The sequence below is a fragment of the Melanostigma gelatinosum genome (assembly GCF_949748355.1).
Source record: "Melanostigma gelatinosum genome assembly, chromosome: 14".
In the NCBI taxonomy this organism is placed as follows: Eukaryota; Metazoa; Chordata; class Actinopteri; order Perciformes; family Zoarcidae; genus Melanostigma; species Melanostigma gelatinosum.
In genome coordinates this window covers 2,022,418-2,042,517 of record NC_136647.1, presented here as the reverse complement: position 1 = coordinate 2,042,517, position 20,100 = coordinate 2,022,418, and the positions used below count along the sequence as shown (strand labels likewise).

Here is a 20,100-nt window from a genome sequence, read left to right as displayed (position 1 = left end):
ATAGCATGTCAATAAAAGTCATATTATAGCATGTCGATCAAAGTCATATTATAGCATGTCGATCAAAGTCATATTATAGCATGTTGATAAAAGTCATAGTATAGCATGTCGATAAAAGTCATATTATAGCATGTTGATAAAAGTCATAGTATAGCATGTCAATAAAAGTCATATTATAGCATGTCGATCAAAGTCATATTATAGCATGTCGATCAAAGTCATATTATAGCATGTTGATAAAAGTCATAGTATAGCATGTCGATAAAAGTCATATTATAGCATGTTGATAAAAGTCATAGTATAGCATGTCGATCAAAGTCATATTATAGCATGTTGATAAAAGTCATAGTATAGCATGTCAATAAAAGTCATATTATAGCATGTTGATAAAAGTCATAGTATAGCATGTCGATCAAAGTCATATTATAGCATGTTGATAAAAGTCATATTATAGCATGTTGATAAAAGTCATAGTATAGCATGTCAATAAAAGTCATATTATAGCATGTCGATCAAAGTCATATTATAGCATGTTGATAAAAGTCATAGTATAGCATGTTGATAAAAGTCATAGTATAGCATGTTGATAAAAGTCATAGTATAGCATGTCGATAAAAGTCATATTATAGCATGTCGATCAAAGTCATATTATAGCATGTTGATAAAAGTCATAGTATAGCATGTTGATAAAAGTCATAGTATAGCATGTTGATAAAAGTCATAGTATAGCATGTCGATAAAAGTCATATTATAGCATGTCGATAAAAGTCATAGTATAGCGTGTTGATAAAAGTCATAGTATAGCATGTCGATAAAAGTCATAGTATAGCATGTCGATAAAAGTCATATTATAGCATGTCGATAAAAGTCATATTATAGCATGTCGATCAAAGTCATAGTATAGCGTGTCGATAAAAGTCATATTATAGCATGTCGATAAAAGTCATATTATAGCATGTCGATCAAAGTCATATTATAGCGTGTCGATAAAAGTCATAGTATAGCATGTTGATAAAAGTCATAGTATAGCATGTCAATAAAAGTCATATATATATATAAAGTCATAATAAACAGTAAATTGTACATGTGATGGATTAGTGGTATGGATGATATACATTTCTTCCTGGCATTTGTCCAAAAACTTGTATTTCCCCATTTACTCGGTAGTTTAACACCCGGGCGTAACGAAACCTTTGCGCAACATCAAGTGGAAGTCGGTCGGGGTTGTCCTTTTTTCAAAGTATGTCAAATCTGATTCCATAAACAAACACACAGAATCACACTATTCGCCTACACAATGAAAACATTCACGCAAACCTATTATAAAGCCTTTGGAAAATATACAGAACGACAACGAGCTACAAAATTGAATACATCGGAAAGTGGCATTTGCAATTCCAAGACTTTCCACTACTTTTTACTCCACAGCCTGATAAATGCATCAACATTTAATACGTTTTAAGACCCTGATATGACAAGCAGTTGTTGTTTTAGGAAGGCTTCCCTCATAATCTAAGAACATTTCAGTTTGAGTCTCGACTATGAGACTTCAATGAGATGCTGGGATGGTTTAACTGCAGCCCCCTGCATATGAATGGCTTTCAAGGAAAAATCTGATTAACCTCTTCATCCCCAGGGTGCTTCAGGCTATGTGGTGGTTTAATTAAATGTTTGAATGTATTGAAGCTCTGAGACGGCAAACGCCACATGACCCTGCTTCCCCTGAAGAGCCTGAAAGACGCACAGAAGAAAGGACTTCCTCCTTAACGGGTAAAAAAGGCCTCTATGTCCATATAACTAGTCTATTACCTATGCACTCACACACAGAGGATACTACTAATACAAATACTACTACACATGATTCCACCAATGAGATCGTAGCACCATTTTGATTGGAATAAAATCTTGCTATCATTCAAATATTTGCATCGTGCTGTGTAGTATAAAATAGAAACGTCAAACATGTTGTAAATCCGGTGCGGAGACATTCATGTACCTTTGGTTAGAGACGTACAGTCGGCTCTCATCAGGAACCAGTCTCATCCCGTTTCCTCTTCCCTGAGGACTCTTCTTTAGGGCGACTCCACCACTGCAAGTCAAACTCCTCTCTGATGTGACACGGCTGAGAGGTGAAGCAGACGAGAGGGTTCATTTACCAGCTTCAGGATAAAGCACACACACAACTAGGCTGCAATATGAAACATGTTCATGCTGAATGTGCTTTATATCAAAGGGCTGCTTTGGCTCGTCTGACAGACACTTTTGTAACTACAGAACAGAAAATGTATAATTAATGCCTTTTTTGACAGTTATTAATGGGAGAGGGGGAAAAAGTAACAGACTGTAGAACAGTCTTCAGCAATAATGGCAATGTTGTCTTGTTATGATAAATACTCGCTCAAAGTCCACTTATGTGTTTGCTATAAGTAGAGGCTTCTACTGTCTGATGCATGCCTCTAGTTATTGACAATAAATCATATGAACAAAGTTGCATTGTGGTCGTGCAGAATGAAACTTTGGTCTCATCTAATAGAAGCGTCGGTCAGTCTGTCTGACTGTTGTGAAGACTAAGCTACTGTCAGCGTTTCCTTTTAGCGCAATGCTCGGAGTGAACTTGAGTTTCCTCGAGTAAACATAAGGCAGTGAATGTGTCTGGGGCTTTTATTGTGAAAGGTGAGAACAGAAGGATCTGGTCTGCGCTGCCCATGTCAAGGTTGAAATGGCAGTTGCCTCTCAACAATATAACTGTGGTCCATTGAGAGTCATATAGACCATAAAGCAGGGCGGGGCTTACTGCGATTGACAGCTCACTGTCTCTAAGTCACTTCCGTTCATTGGTTGTAAAAAAGCCAAAAGACGCTGTGCGAGTCGGTGCTTCCGGTCGTACCCGTCTGGAGGACTTGATCAGTGTTGCAGAGCGAACACTTGAGTGGCTGAGGTCCGCGGCCCTCTCTTCCCGCTCCAGCAGGATCCTGGTTCTGGGGATGTGACTCCACGACACACCGAGGCCCGGCTGCACCTCCCCGCCGACACTTCTCGTGACATGGTTTGTAACCTGCAGGCCCAGACCCCATCATGTTTAGTCTGTGGTTGTTTTATCACTGTGTTTTATCATTGTGTTTTATGGTTTAGTGTAGCTTGTGAGAGATAGTTCAAGCTTTGGAAAAGAAAAGAAAAACAGCAGATTGTCCTACTTTAATCAAATGATCTTTATCTCACTTCAAATAACTCAATGATTTCAGGTGAAGTCTTCTTTGCTGCATGCTAATGTGATTAGTTCATTACATTATTGTCACACACCTGCACTAACAAACGGATTGAATGTTTTTGAATCATGTAATTGTCAACGACCTCTTGTTTTTAATCGTGAGTTGGTTTTCTTAGACAAAAGAAAGTTCACTTTTCATTCCAGGTCTCAAAGCAATAACGGGAGGAAGTGTGAAGTTTGTTCAGAGATCAGAGGGCCTCTGGAGATGCTTCTTGCATTCAGAGCAGCCGAGCACTGTGTCGTCCTTACCAGAGCAGCCACGTTGAAGTCCTTTGCCATTGTCTTAAGAACTCCTGCCACTTGTATCATCAAGGACATGCCTGCAGGCAGAGGAAGGTTTGTTCATGTACAGAATACACAATGTCTTCCTCCATGCAGTTCAACAGTCAGGCTACAGATATTGCTTTTTGGAGAGTCTTTAATGTTCTTGCGGTTGACTCATTTTGTTTTCAGCAACGTTGGCAGCGCAGCTCTGCAGACGGCAACGTCGGTCCGTCCACTGCGTATTAGAGGGACGGCCATGACGCCTTCATGAATCCTGATCACTGAAACATCTGCACAGAAATGCACTGCTGGTTTGGTGTTGTCGTGTTTTTCTTGTGTAGCAAAAGGTCGACGGCTGCACGTCGTCGTGCGGAGCTCGGCCGGTTCTTGTTGATCACGTGACATGTTGCTGTATTTGTGCTTTTGTCTTCCCTCCCGCTCCCGGCTTGTCCTGAAACACAGGCCGAGGTCTCATTTGCTCACGCTTTGTGGGCGTGACTTTATTTGCCGTGTCATCAACATTCGTATCTCTACAACCAACATGTTTATCGCTACATTGTTCACTCGAGCACAACGTTCTGGCTTCTTATTCCTGCTCTCTACGTGCTCCAGATGATGCGTTCAACTTTAAAATGTAAAGTTTTCTTTTTTAGTGTTGAGAAAGTCGATGAGTAATCATGTTGAATAACATAATGTAATATCAAGCAGCCACATGTACTGAAAGGATTCCTTTTCTATTTCCTGACTACAAGATGCTGGAATTAACTGCGCTGATTGTCTTGGTCTTTAACCTCCGATCTGTAGGAACAGTCTTTTCTTTGGTCTGGTTTTCTATTGGACCAGACCTGCTCCGGTGTGGAGAACAAGAAAGTGCTTCAAGGAGAAAGAACGATATCCGTCTTCTAACAAACGTCTCAGAGCTCCAGCTGAGGTTGCTCATGCGTTCATTCAATCATAATTGAATCACACTTGAAACTTGTTCTACATAAACCAGTGGTGTTTGCTTGAAGTGGCTGTAAGATTTAACAAAACACCCCACGAAGCAGCGAATCAGATATTTTTGATTGTTTTCAGATACGGTTGAACAAAGTCTTTTGTCTTTTCACAGGTGTTCATGCAGGTTTATTTCAGATTTGAACCCTTTGAACTCGGCAGTATTGAGTGATTGTTTAATTCGATCACAGTTTAGGATCTTTCTATGAACCAATATTTTACAATTAAGTTCATTTGGATTAAGAACTTGAATCATTCCGACTCTCAAAAGGTGAGAATTCAGTTGAAGCAGCTCCACGGTTCATGAAAACAGCTTTTTGCTCTCAATGTGATGGTTCAGGGTGTTAATGTGACGATACGAACGTTTCAGTGTCACACTTTCTCACGACTGGAACTTACTTATATGTCACGCTTGCAAAAGATGTATGGGGACCGTGTTGTGATATGGATGATATATATTTGTTAGAGTTTACAGCCTCAGGTGGGATGATGCAGAAGAAGATATCACCTTCATTTTGTTTGCCTCCCAGTAGAGGAGCGATAACAGCCGACACCGAGTCCACGATCACCGCCTTGACAGAGCCGCCGCCAACACACGCCTGATACCAAATGTGACAAAATTACATTCCTGAGAATTTGATCCGTCTTCTCTCATATGTTCCCGGTACAACAGGACTGTTGGTGTATTCTAAGCAGGGGGGGGGGGGGGGCAACCGCAAACAAACCTGCTGGAGTCTGCCACCGCGAAGACCGTACAGACAGTCGAGTAGAGAGAAGACGTTGAACAAACGGAAGATGTGGATCCTCTGAAGAGCCGCCATCTGCGAGATGACAGCGTGTTTCACGTTGTGTTTCACGTTGTGTTTCACGTTGTGTTTCACGTTGTGTTTCACGTTGTATAACGCCTCGTGTAATATCTAGTTCAAAGCTCAACCCTCCATCAGCTCACCTGCTCTTCTGCGTTACTGGTTTCAGCTTGCAGCATCTGAAGCAAGCGGCTGGCAGTCAGCCCTCCTGTCGTATCGATAAATATAACGCTCTGTTTGAGCTGGTAGGAAATGTTCACCGCCACGCCGAAGCACACCTAGAAGACAAGACGGCCGCGCAGGGAATAGTTTACGACAGCGTGGATAACTTGTGTGAGCTAAACTCCGAGAAGAATTGTTCCAGCAGAGTACAACTTGTTATTCTAGAGGCGAGGAGGGAATTTAAAAGAAAAAAGAGGGAATTTATGAGGCGGAAATGATGAGTGATGGAGAGGGAAGGCAGGAAAAGCTCACCTGAGATTTGCCACTTCCCGGGCCTCCAGACAGCTCCGTTATCTCTCCAGTATACAAGCCGGAATCCAGCAGCTTATCTAAGCTGCAACAAAACAAGGTGCAATTTATTACTCACAACTGCCATCTCATGTAATAAACAATTAAGTCCGCGGACGACCGCGGAGCCAACAAGAAGCTGCAGTTGGGGGGCGAGGATAATAAAAACAGAGCGTGCATCAGGCTCCAGAATATTCTTCAGGTGTTCGGCCAATTCCTAATCTCACTGCTGCTTATCAAGCACCGCCACTGGCTGCTCCCTTCAAATGTAATCGATGAAAAATACTTGGCTTTTCATTCATTTGTGTGTGTGTGTGTGTGTGTGTGTGTGTGTGTGTGTGTTCTAGTCTAATGGGAGTGTCCACTGAAGATATTTGGCACTAATTTACATACAGTTCCAACAAAGAATGAAGTGAAAAACAATACACTGCTAAATGTAAAGTCTATACTTGTTTAAATATACATTTACTGCTGTAATCAGGTGGACAACATAAGCAGAAGGGCCATTACTCTGCTCAAAGAATTCCCATTTCACCGCCCACAGTGTGCAGCTCTTCCTTTAGAGCAGCATTGGTCGTGTGCAGATGGGCATGCTCTGTATTCACAGGACTCCTTGTGGGTTCTTTGGGGCTGCCGAGGTAACTCTTCCCTGAGCTCCTCCACCTCTCCTCTTCTTTTTACGAGGTCACACAGCAAGAAACTTACGCAACCAATCACTGGAGGTCCGTTCACTTCCTAAAGAGGGCCACGGTGGCACAAGTTTCACAATCAGCCGTCAACAGCCAATAGCATTGCAGTGCTACCTTAACCTCCCTTTACTGATCTCATTTCATCTTGTGAACAATAGTTCTGCTGAGCAACTGCACAGTCGGTGTCAGGTTCAGTCTCCTCAGCTGTCCACTACTTTACACTTGAAACACGACAGGAATAAATGCATGAAACATCGATGCATGGAGAGCATGAACATGTTCCTCACAATGCTTATCGATGCCTTTACCTCAGAGTCTCTTTCAGCTGCTGGTTGATTTATTTGGGCAGATTTTGGTTGCGTGTGCTTTTGTTTCACATATCCGAGACAGTTTCTCTGTTCGCCGCTAACATGGCTTCACTGGAGTTGTGTCTCTCAGACTGTAGCGCCGCCATTGTGCCTCGCGGTTATGTACGGACACGGTATTTAGATCAGTCACTGTGTGATGTGTGATGTTTAATCACGCTAGCATCCAACACCCGAGGTGCAACGACAACTTTGGTCCATTTCCCCAACGCAACACATAACTCGCACAGTTACAGGCTACCGCTCCGTTAGCCGACCGCATACAGCGGGAAAAACCCAGAGGCGCTCGGCGAAACAAAAGTACAAAACGCTGCCCCAGGCTGCTGCGATGTGTTCTGTCTGAGAGCCGAGTGGAAGCAATCCCTAAATCGTGCTCTCAATTTTGAATTTAGCACCTCATTCAAACATTCAGGAGGAAGTTTGGCAGAAGGTTGTGACCTCATGAGGACATCAGCAGGGTGTCATATATATATATATATATATATTTATAGATATGAGGGACTCTTGTGTTTCCAATCAGTCCGAATCAACCCTTCGATCGAGACACACCATTAAAACAGAGAAGGAATCTTCAACTGAAACGAACCATTTTGAGAGAAAAGGAATTCTTAACTGAGATAAACCACCGATAGAGACAGAACTGTTGATCAGTTACATTCTGCATCTATACGAGACCCTTGTGTAATTGTCTACCAGCTAATAAATGGAGCAGGGTAGAAACAACAACCAGGACCAAGCCAGACAGCTGAATTACCCCGTAATAGCCGGCTCAGTCCTTTCACAGGAGGTCGCCCAAAACCGCTCGGAGTCTGACCCGAGGAAGGAGCTCCTCAAAGAAGTGGAGGAGGCTAGCGAGCAGGTGGCTCAGCCAGCTCGAAGAAGAGTACAAGGACAAGATCTGGGAGCAGGAGAAGGAGGCTCTTGAAAATGAGGTGGAGGAGCTGAAAGCTAAGCTGCAAAGTGAAACCCTCCGCGGCTGTCAGGAGGAGAAGGTGACGCAGCTTACCACCGAACTGGACGGGTGATGGAAACAGACTCTCCCCAGAAACAAGTGGAGACGAATGAGCTCCTACAGGAGAAAAACAGCACCCTGCACGAAGGAGTGAGGGAGCTCAAAGCGGCTCACGCAATCAGTCAAGAAAAGTTCCAGGTTGAGAAAGATACAAGTGAAGCTCTCCAACAAGAACTTGAGAAGCTGAAACTTTCAAACACAATCAATCTGAGGAAAGAATCTGAGCTCGAGGCTGAAAGAGAAGAGAGCGACATGCTTCAGAAAGAGAACCAGTCCAAAGCTGAAAAGACCAAAGAAGACCTGGAGGCCATGAAGCAGCTGCTGGCTGAGAAGAAAAGTCTGGAGGAGATCAGGCCCCTGAAGGACCACGCTTCTGAGAAAGAGAAGACTTATTTGAAAGACCTGAAAGAAAAACAGGACTCAACCAACCAGGAGCAGGTCAGTAAGCTCCAGGCTGAGGAGGTCTGTCAGGGCAAGGGCATAGAAGAGGAGCAAGACCAGAGCAGGGAGCAGCAGAAGAACGCTCTCATTGATCCAAACCCCGAGGTGCTGACACACTCTGAGGGGAAGTTCCATGGGTTCGAGTAAGAATCCTGCAATGTAATGCAATATAATGTACTGTAAAATGATAAAATCTATATTTAATATCATATAATAAAATATATATTTAGTACAATAATATCAAGCTGTTTGCCTGTTTAGTTGTAAACTGCTATTTTGTTTATTTATTCATTTTTTCTATCATCTTACAAGTTCCTCTACTTTTAAATGACGAGAGGTGAAATGGTGAAAAGGAACCAGCACCTCTAAAGCAACAGCAGTGCTCTGTGTGTGTGTGTGTGTGTGTGTGTGTGTGTGTGTGTGTGTGTGTGTGTGTGTGTGTGTGTGTGTGTGTGTGTGGAGCCTACAGACAGTTTTCGATGTTATGAAGGCAGCTCTATTTTAACCTGGCTATATTGCCATGGCAACTTGCTGCTGCAAGAGGACCACAGAGCCGGATTTGGGATCAGCGAGGTGATTTCGGGGTTAACCCTGGTCTTACAGTCCTACGCTGGTGGTTCACTTCTTAGCGGGGTGGATTGCTAAAATGGAAATTAAAGCTGCACACCTAACCTGTGGAGCAGTAGCAGATATCATACAGAGCGTTGGATCCACAATAAAAGTGTATTATTATTATTATTATTATAGTAATGTGGAGGGAGATGTGCAGAATGTGGTTTTATATGAGAACATCTGGTGCCACAATGCAGCACTGAATACAGGGAAGCCATATTTGGGGAGTTTTGGGAGATGACAAAGCAATTCATTGAGAGAAAAATAATGATAATATTTTCTTTTCGCAGCTTCAACGGGGCCTTCACGGCCCGACGTTGTCTCCATACAAGAGCCATTGTGTTTTGATGTTTGTATTGTTTTAAGTACCAAACCTCGATGCTTTGAGTGTTGACCCAAATATGTCCAAACACGGAATACCAAAGAACTGCTGCATCAGCAACACAGTCAAACTCTACGTTATTTTATACTGATTTAAGTTGTAATCTAGTTAGTGGAATTCAGTGTTATTATTATTATATGTTAGAAAAATACACATAAAACACGGATGCGTTCGAGAATGGAAGATGCAGGTATTTCCATCAGCACCAGCTGTAAAAACAACGAGTGTTGCTGTTGCATTTCTATTCGATCGGTTGGATCGGGGCAACGGGCCCAATCGGCTCAATTCTATGTTCATAAAATGATGGACATTATAAACTGGAATTTGAATGCCTCTATATATTTTGACTCATTTCTTAATGCAGCAAAAAGGTTTACACTTGAATTGAGTTTTTTTACCAAGTAGCTGGTGTACAAATGTATTATTTCAAAAAATAAATCATACCTATGTATTTATTTATTACATTTGGTTTTACAAAGTCGGGAATATTTAAGTCAAGTCTGATGTTGCCGTAACATATTGATCCCAGTCTCTTCTACACAGTGAGGCAAACACAAGCAGCAACCTCCGGACGAGTGAAGTCAGAGCTTCATGTGTTAAAGCTGCATTCTCTCTAGTGTCCACCAGGGGGCGACTCCTCTGGTTGTATAGAAGTCTATAGAAAATGACTCTACTTCTCTCTTGATTTATTCCCTCAGTAAACATTGTAAACATGAGTTTATGTCTCAATCTCTAGTTTCAAGTCTTCTTCAATACAGCATGATGTTCATTTAGTACATTATGGTCCATTTAGAGTCACACAGACCATAAAGCAGGGTGTGTATTAGGGCGGGGCTACACAGTGATTGACAGGTCTCTACAGAGCAGTATACGGCATCTCTATCTCACTCCTTTGCGTTCCAAAAATGGTCACTTACGGTCACTGGTTGCAAAAAACAAGATGGCGACGGCCAAATCGGCAAACTCAAGGCTTCAAAACAGTAAACCACAAAGCAATAGGTGGCTAACTCTGGCTCACTTACAGTGGAACTGTTGATTAGTGTGCATTGTCCCTGAAAAAATAAAAAAATAAATAAATAAACATCACGATGACCACGTTCACTTCAGTCTCTGGGCATTCAGTCAAACACTGGTATCGGATCGGTCCTCATTATCGGCTGATACCCAAGGTATCCGTGTATCAGGACTAAGAAGCTGGCTCGGTGCATCCCTACTCATCAGTGACATCAGAGTACCTAAAGATCTTTATCTTATTTATATTTATTTTATTTTATCTGGAGAGGAAGCAATGAAGAGGCTCGAATTCTGTTGTTAAAACTATCGATAGAATGATCCTCCCCGTGACACCTTGAATTCTTGAAGAAAACTGGTTTACGAAGAATCGAAAAGTGTAGAAAAGTAGAAGTAACTGGTGAGGCCGCGTTTAACAACAAATTCCGCGTTTAACAACAAATTCCCGTTTAACAGCAAAACTATATCAAGACACCAGTTTACAAACTCACACATCTCGTGAAGCATAATCCAAGTCTCATTTATCAAGTCGCACGCTCTCTACTTCCTGAACACGTGGATCTGTTGCTAAAACCACACAAATCTAAATCACTTAGGACTAATAACACATCTGGGCAAGACTGGTTGAGCAGAAGTGTGTTAAATAGTGAGGTTTTCTTCAAGGATTCAAGGTAACAGGGGGAGTAATTGGCATACAAATGGTGACGTATTCATTCTACTCTAGTTTTGTTGTGACACTTTGCCATACCCAGAAATCTGGATAATAATTGAAACAAACGATGGACCTAAACAGCGTCACACTGGTGTCTTCCTTGTAAAGGTGGCTGTGGGCTCATGAGCATTTCTAATGACAAGGGTTTAACAGAAGACGTTATTTGCTCTTTTTAAATAAGGTTTCAAGCGACTGAGGCTGAATCTTATCACTTGATCGCACCCAAACATTTACACTATCAGGTGTTGACAAAAATATTACGTGGGCTCCATGATACACCAGCTGATGACAGCAATAAAGCCATTATCATAGCTTATCATCCACCCTGTTGGTTTGACAAATCCCCGCAGCAGCGGATCTGATCAGGTTTCTTTCCATTTGTCTGTGTTTGATTCTCTCTCTGTGGCTGAAAACAAAATGAGCGCCATTAATCATTCGTTATTCAGGATTATACTGCATTTGTTTGTTCGGACTTGGGCTGTGATGGAGGTGTGTGAAATGCAAGGAGCATTAGTGTGCTTCTGTGCTGTCAAAGACGTCTTGATGATATTTAAGGAGACAGCTAAATAATGGTTAAACTCTTATTACCTACCTTCTGTGCATTTCAACATAGAGATGTAAGTGTGAAGGTTCAACACCACATTTGGTTATTGTTATTATGTTTGGAAGGTTTTCTTTGAGCTCTTTTGATTTCAAACTGACATTGATAGTCGTTGCTTGAAATAAGACTATCCTAATAAGACATCCTAGTTGCCTTGGCTGGCATCCATTAAATCCCGTATATGGAGTCTGTGGAGGACTTCAGCAAAACACTGGAGCCCCGATTGCCACCAGTTATTTCTCACACTGCTGCACCTCCTACACTGAGTGTATGTGTTCTTATTCTGTCTCTGCATAAACCACGCGCCCAACAGCACAGAGCATCATTCACCAGTTCATCTTCTCACCAGTAGAGCGCAGCCAAGACACACTAATCACACACGGCTGATTCACTTTCATATTACGAATCCACAGCACTAACTCATTTATGAAAAGCACTTAAAGAGGAGCCACGGAGGGTAAAAAAACAAACACCTGTGGTCATTAATTATGCTGTAAGAGTGAGTTCATGTGTAGAGAAGATACCCTGGTATAAATGATGCCGTGCTGGCCCATTTCACAGAGCTGACCCGGTCCATGTGTCCCGGCTGAGGAATACTTCTCAAAGTGGAGAATTGATCTGCTCCGCTTTGACTGCATTCAGATAACCGTGAGGTCAGCGCGCGTCTCATCGGGACGCTCTGTCTCTCAGCAGGGCTGTGATCCTTCAAGTCATTTTGATTTCAACATGCAACGCCAAAATGTTTTAGAGGACTTGTCAGCGATGTTCTGGTTGTTTTTTTTGTGGAAAGTAGTCGAGCTCGAAGGCGAGTTACTGCAGCTGATATACATCAGAAGCCACTTTAGGCTGCGTTTACGAGCCAAATGGAACAAGCGAAGGAGTCTGCTCTCGCTGCTCAAATGTAGCACACGGCAGGTTTAAAACACTCTGCTGTATTTTAACTGCAGCGGCCACACTCCACGTGCACTTTCTACTTGCACAGTTCAATGCAAATTGGATTTTACCGGCACTGAAAAGACTTCAGTTTGATAAAAATGGATCGATGAAGAGGAATCTGGTTAGAAAACATCTTGTGATGCACAATACTATTGATTTGATGCGTTTTCCTGTGACTGCGGACGGTCAGTGCTGGTCTGCAAAGCTGAAGAGCAACAATGTCAAAATCGATGCACCCGACTGAATGATGTATAAAATGCAGCCGTTGCTCCAACAATGCTGGTTTAAGCACAAATTAAATAGGTGCAACATGTACATTTTTTGTTTACATCGACTGTGTCCTGCAATTTTCCAAACACACAAAATACCGCGACTACTACGACCAAGCAAATCAAATACTTTAATCTGAAATATCATCAGGTGGCACTGAAGAAGCCACGACAACGCTAAAAATAGGCGTCACCACAAATTCACTTTTGCCTCGAAACTGAACACGTTTAATTCAATATGTGGAGGCCTGTCCTTCGGAATACATATTTGCTTTTGGAGGTGAATCTTCCTTTAAGCTCTCGTGGCACGAAGCCCGCCGTTAAATCCCCGAGACAAAGCAGTGTGCTGTGCTGTGTGTGCAGAATCGTCTTTACCTGGGGTTTCCAGTGGAGAGGATGGCTGTCGAGCTCAATAGTTCTTCATACAGATCAGCGCCTGACACCGGAAACGCCGCGTGTTGGGCCAGCAGCACTCGGCGGATGGCAAACAGGGCCTGAAACAGTGTATTCTAATTATGCATCAATAGAGCCCAAAACAGGCCTAAATGACAGATTGTCAATTTCCATGAGAGCATGTATACAAATCAAAGGACAACATCATTAGTATGGATTATATTCTGTATGCATTCATACTTGACATGCATCAAACAAACTGATCTCATATTGTATGCGTGTATTATGCAGCTGAAGGTGCACGGAGCTCGCTGGAGCTGGAGCGTGCGCTGCTACGTCCTGCAAATAAGAGTTTTTAAGGAGACCCGGCTCCTCAGAAGGTTCTGTGCAACAAACCATGGAGGGCTTCAGGTTATAGCGGGAGATAAGAACGCTACAACCGGAGGAAAACACTATTTATGATCTTAAAAAAAAAAAGAAAGTTTTCCGTTATCTATAAGAGGTCAGAACTGAGTTCGGCAGAATTTCTTTCATGATCTCTGCTCTCGCTTGGTGGTTCTCTTAAACTAAAGGAGCTGGCCTCTCCTCGTGGGTTCAATCTGATTCTGGCCCAGCCAATGAGACTTCTGTTTTACTTTTGCTTTCCTGATAGCTAGAAACTTTTCTATTGTTTACTGCTTACTGTACAGCTATATTAAAATATACTTATTTCACTTCTAAATAGATGCATTCAAATATTTTTCCAATGCAACTTCTGTTTTATCTCAGAATCACCTTTATTGGCCGAGTATATCTATGCACGTACAAAGAATTTGACTTTGCATCTCCCTCAATGTGCTGACACAGAAATATAAAGAAGGACATGGACAACAAAGGTAAAGAATAGACAGGATTGTTAGGTGCATAAGTACAGAAAAAAATAGGTGTAAATATTATATAAATATGTGTAAAGAACACCAATGACTAAAATGAGTAAAATAAGAACTAAAACATCTTTATACAGGTCAAGTGATCTGTAAGCTGTAAGCTATACAAACAGTGCAAAGGAATGAATACTGTGTGGCTGTACATGGACTGGATGACTATTTACAGTATGTACAATATACAGTATGTGCAGTGTGTAGGATTTATATTGAAATATCAATATCGCAATTTACAAATTAAATACAAGCGTAACAATATCAAGTGTATAAGAAGTGATATTAACACCAGTGGCTGATGGAAACTAAAATAGAAAAGTAATATTGAGCACGATATTGAGAGAGACAGTCAATGATATTGTTGAAAGAAGTAGAAGAAAGTTATATTGCACATGAAATTGAAATGTAATATTGCACATGATGAGGTTATTACTGCAGAAAGTGTGGTCATGCATAGCTGTCAGGGTCAATACACACAGTATTTAATGAATGCATTAATTAAATACCTTATACGACACAGTGCATCTCTGAGCAAGTTCCTCAATGTCAGATGAGACCACGTCCTCCACTGTGAAAACAAGACACCATGTTTGTTATTGTTGTTTTTAATTAAGACGGAATCCTCTCCTCAACACACACAACTCACCTGTTGTAATACCAGCAGCACGCAGGTCACGGACTAAATCCTCATCCAGTCCAGGACACATTCCTTCTCTTAAGACGACCATGTTGTTGCATTTTTCACGTGAATCCTTGAAATATTTGCGCTTAAAGAAGAAGGCGGAAGTGAGGTAGCTAGCTAGCTTTACGAGCTGCTGCTAGCTACAGTTGTTTTTAGCTTTGCAGCTAACGTAGAATTGACGATATAACCAACTCGTTCTGCCTGCGTGGCCGCTGAAGACAGTAATAAATGACTTTCCCGAAAGTTAGCGATGTTAAAAAACCCTTCCCGTATTTACTTTTGACAGACTGACGCTTTTACCAAACTTTTTCGACTTGCTTCAAAGTTACATCAATATGCGAAGGATTCAATTTCCTCCTCCTGCTTGCCGTAGTAAAGTGCTCTCGCAATGCATTTGGGATAATGTAGTAGGTATACTTCTCCAAAGTTTGTCTTAATATACAGATATACATATACAGAATATACAGAAAATCAACGAAGCAAAAAAAACACAGATTCAACCCAACATAGAACATACGACACATGCCACATACAATTAGAATAAAATAAAATAACTTTAAATGACATGTAACACAAACAAGTGTCATTGTCTATGACTTGTTCAGTTCATCTAACTCTAACTAAGAAATGTTTCTATGGAGGTGCATATTAACGCCCATGTGTCGAATCATTCAGTCTGTTCTTTGTTTCACACCCAGACGTGTGAAAGGGGTTTTTTTTAGTTCTCATAGACTCCCTGACATAGATGTTGGTCCTTCAGTGCGTTATTGGCATTCCAGTCATCAATAAAAAGGATGTTTGGGTTCACATGGTCCCCGCTGCAGGAATCAGTACTCTTGCAAGTGTGGAAGTGGTAATGGCACTTTGGACGCCGAGGACACTTATCTGAAGAGAGACACACTGATCCTCACCAGCTCAAACCCTCATTGACTTTGGTTCAGATTGTCACTCTTTCAGTACTCTCTGGTTCAATTTATGACCAATCTCTATTTGTAGTTCTTCTGTCAGCAGTGTCCCTTGAGCAAGACACTGAATCCTAGCCATCTCTTTTTATTTTTTACGAAAATCTCCTTTTATTGTTTTAATATCCTATTCGCAGATGTCTGCATTGCTTCTTCTGTTAAAGCACTTTTAAATGTAATACGATTCCTGCTTTATAAATAGCGTCAGATTGATTTGATTAGATCCCCTGTGAGAGAAGGGGATACAAGAGAAAATATCTCAGGGATCAATAAAGAGTCCTGTGAACCTTATATAACTTACTTACTTACTTACTTACTTACTTACTTACTTACTTACTTACTTACTTACTTACTTACTTACTTACTTACTTACTTACTTACTTACTTACTTACTTATTTACTTACTTACTTACTTACTTACTTACTTACTGACTTACTTACTTACTTACTTACTTACTTACTTACTTACTTACTTATTTACTTACTTACTTACTTACTTACTTACTTACTGACTTACTTACTTACTAACTTACTGACTTACTTACTTACTTACTGACTTACTTACTGACTTACTTACTTACTTACTGACTGACTTACTGACTTACTTACTTACTTACCCATTATGGCGTTCTTAAAAACATATCCTCTATCCTAAACGTTTCACTTTGTAAAGTGCATGGGCAACACAAGGGAGAACGCCGTACCAACGTGTCATAAGGTTTTAACAGTTCAAGTTTTGAAGAGCCACAGGTCACAGATTGTTCATCTCTTACTTTTGCAGCAGGAAGCAGTGGTTATGGTGAGATGGAGATCTGTGGGAGATGCAATCATGAATCATTCAATTGTACATCAGTGTATGTAAAATTACCATATATAACAAAAAAGGGTTCACAAAAAGGATTGCTTTGTTAAGACTTCACAACATGCCGTCCAATCTGCTTCACCGGAAAACAACCAGAGGACAACCTGAGTGGGTGAAGCACGGAAGTGCAGGAAAAAAAGGTTGCGATGAATCATCCCTCTCACCCTGTTCTCAGCCAGCTGAATAGGAACATACGGTCAAATCACGTCTGTTGACCTGGCCATTAGCAGAGTAAAAGGTTTTTATGTCGGCTGTCTCGTGAAGTCCATTTTCCTGGTATGACTGTGCAACTCGTTCTCTCACATAATGACGTTCCCACACTGCATTCGAATAGATAACGGTTACTGTTTTAGATTCAAACACACGATTAACATTATAGACTGAAACAAAACACAACAACAGAAAAGCTACAAAACTTCTTGGTTAAGTTTAGAAACACATCTTAGTTTGGCTTTAAATTACTCTGAAATTGACACAAAACAGAAAAGCAAGAACAGTACTTGGTACGGTTTGTGACTGATCACCTTTAAAGAACTTCATGGTTCAGCCCCGAGCCACATTGCTCTTCTGTGAGGACGCAGCCTGAATCATGAAATAATCTTTTTTTTAAACACTGTCGCGATGCTATGATGCCCAGCCACACATTCTGTCCATCTCCGTCCATACAGCGCTCAAACATTGTTCCAGATCAGTCTACGCCGAGTTTAAAAGTGAGACTGAATTAGTAACAGATATATGTGACATTTTCACCGACCTCTATGCCGCTTTCTACTCTTTACTAACCCTGTGAAGTCCAACCTGTCTAGCCATTAAGAAAAACAACAGAAAGTCTATTGTCTACTGGCAATGGGAAAGGAGTCTATCGTTTGTGGCTTGTTTTTCCATATGTGCATACCTGCATATGTGCGGTAATTATGCTGCAAATAGCTTCAGTCACGTCTTCTCAAACTGCTAACTACATGGGCGGTCAAAAGAAGATGGACCTCAACAAGAGCTTTCACAGACTCTCTGGGTTTTCAGGTCGATAACATATTGAGAAAAGTGAAGAGGCGGCGCCATCTCAGCCCTACCTCCACCATCTCTAGTGGGTAGGGATTAATAATGCATACTGCAGTTTGAAAAAAGAGAAAACTTCAAATGGCTCCAACATTTTATATAGCAACGCTGCTAAAAAAGAAGATGCAGAACCCTGCGAGTCGTCAACACATCAAGCCTGCAGAGAAAACAATGGCTCAGTCCCATTTCAAACTAAAGGGAAGCAATGTTGCCAAAGTCAACCTCAGTTTGTCTTTCACATACTTGCTCGTCATCACATTTCAACCCAATTCCTCGTGTCTGGGTGAGTCCAGAACGGCGTCTGAGACACAGTCAGCTGCCGTCAGCAGAAAACCTCCAAATGACGACATTTTTGGTGAGCGAATGGTGTCGAGTCCAAGTGACTCTGTGAAGCCAGGAACAGCGGGACCCGTAAACGGTCAATACAACCAGCTGGTATCACGTGACATCAAGTTCCACGCAGTCAGCACCGTTCGCCGAAGAAGAAACAGGAAAGGCTGAACATAAAGTATTGTAAATAGGTCATTGTGCCGCATCACAACAACATAAGAGATGGAAGAACAAACAACATGCCGTCCATCCACTACAACAGATTGGTCATGGTGGAATAAATGAGTCATCGTCAGCATCAACTAAACAGTCAATCTTTTATTGTTTGGCCCGTGGAGAAGCTCACTTTAGGACACATCAATGCTGCTCAATAGAAAATGATAATTATCACTGTAGATCTCTAAAATTCAGGTGCAACAGAACTTCTGAAACTGGAAGATATTCGTGTCCATAGATGTCTGTTAAGTCCCATATCTATAGCACAACAGTGGCTGAGCCTCCTGAGCTCATTAAAGTATTCTAATATGTATATTTGCAGTATTAGGAACTGGGTGTCTGTGGTTCCTGTAAAAAAATCCCCAGTTTTTCTCCATTTTATACACATGGAATATGGAACTATGCACATAATTGTGATGTTGATGTACAGACAAGACTCCAGACTACTAAAATCAATTGTTTTTACACAAACAAAAAGTCTAAATCAACCAGGACTGAAATCCTAACGATTGGCACTTGAAGATAAATAACAGAAACAACAACAACCCAAAAAAAGCAGCTTTCCATTCATCACACAACTCTCCAGAGGGTCCCATCTCATGAATTGAGTTTGTGGGTTTAGAGGGAACTATTTTTCTCATTTCATATTGAACGTTTCCGTCTGTTCAGCAGGCTACATCGGTCCCGGCAGGCTTCATTCAGGCGATTGAGCACTAAATGTTTAAAAAGCCTCGGCATTCACTGGACCCTGTGGCCATCAGAAAATAACCAACTGTTTCATCTCCAAACCAGATTACGTTCAATTATCGTTGATTATCGTTCAAAACAAATGATACAAGTAATAAAAGGTGGGGTGGTATCGAATTAACGGATGAAGTACGGTGAACCGATCTCAAGGCAGTTCTATTCAGAGAGCAGCGCAGCCACTTCACCTTCAGTGGTGATTTATTAAATATCAAACATAATGGATGTTTGTAGCATTTCCAGGCCACAAAAGATCCTCTTCAACAAGCAGATAGCGTGCATTACTTGATGGTAGTTATCAATAATGAATTAAATTTACTGCCGCATATTAAGAGCGTTGAAATTATTAGTCCCAAGAGTGATGGATGAGTTGAATGCACCCGTAGTCCATCAGCTCAGCATGAAGACCCAGCGACGTCTCAACGAAGAGGACTGTCGCTGATCAATCAGTTGATTTCTGCCTCAGCAGGAGAGACAATCTTCATTTTCTCAAGTGTACGTCCTGCTCATTAACTGTGTTGTTTTCATCGTATCCACTTTCCCAGAGCCACTTCTATGTCCCACTGCAGCTTTGTTAAGCCATTGTAAGCTGCTGGGAAAAACTATTGTGTTTGATGATTTCCACATTCAGGAAAATGAAGGATTACAACATGTTCTGTGGCTTAAGAGGATCTTTTTTTCCTGTTACACTGGAAAAAACTGGACAGCTGGATTGTCCCAAAAAATGCACAATCAACAAGTCGAGCTTAGTTGTTTTTTTTTAGTTTCTGAAAATACAAGGTTTTCATGTGACAGCAGCAATATTATTATTAATTTCATTTTATTTGGTGTGGACAAATACACACACACAGCATCAATGGCCTTTAAAATAACACTATCTGTATAACATTATCTGGCATATTTAGTTGCACTGTTGTATTAAATGCTAATAACTATTATTTCACATCTGATTTTTTTACAGAAGACCTGTGAAGTAATGTGACTTTTTTCACATTGTTGGCCAAAACCTGGATTGCAAATAAATTGTGTTGCATGAAATTGGCTATTTGCAACAAACAGGGCAT

The 20,100-nt window shown here is 41.3% G+C and overlaps 1 protein-coding gene across 4 annotated transcripts in view; it reads right to left on the bottom strand.

Annotated features, from left to right (window-relative positions):
* Positions 1–15,171, bottom strand: part of rad51d (RAD51 paralog D) — a 39,556-nt gene extending 24,385 nt beyond the window's left edge. For 2 of the 4 annotated variants that reach the window (XM_079283476.1, XM_079283475.1), the window contains exons 1-10: positions 14,831–15,171; positions 14,691–14,752; positions 13,247–13,365; positions 5,806–5,887; positions 5,475–5,609; positions 5,251–5,346; positions 5,034–5,124; positions 3,518–3,588; positions 2,888–3,055; positions 1,997–2,122 (exon numbers count right to left, since the gene is read on the bottom strand). In XM_079283476.1, the coding sequence (XP_079139602.1) occupies positions 2,027–2,122; positions 2,888–3,055; positions 3,518–3,588; positions 5,034–5,124; positions 5,251–5,346; positions 5,475–5,609; positions 5,806–5,887; positions 13,247–13,365; positions 14,691–14,752; positions 14,831–14,912 (1,002 nt within the window). In that variant the 5' untranslated portion in view covers positions 14,913–15,171 and the 3' untranslated portion in view covers positions 1,997–2,026. The other 2 variants (XM_079283477.1, XM_079283478.1) reach the window with 2 other exon arrangements.
* Between the last annotated feature and the right edge of the window lie 4,929 nt (positions 15,172–20,100).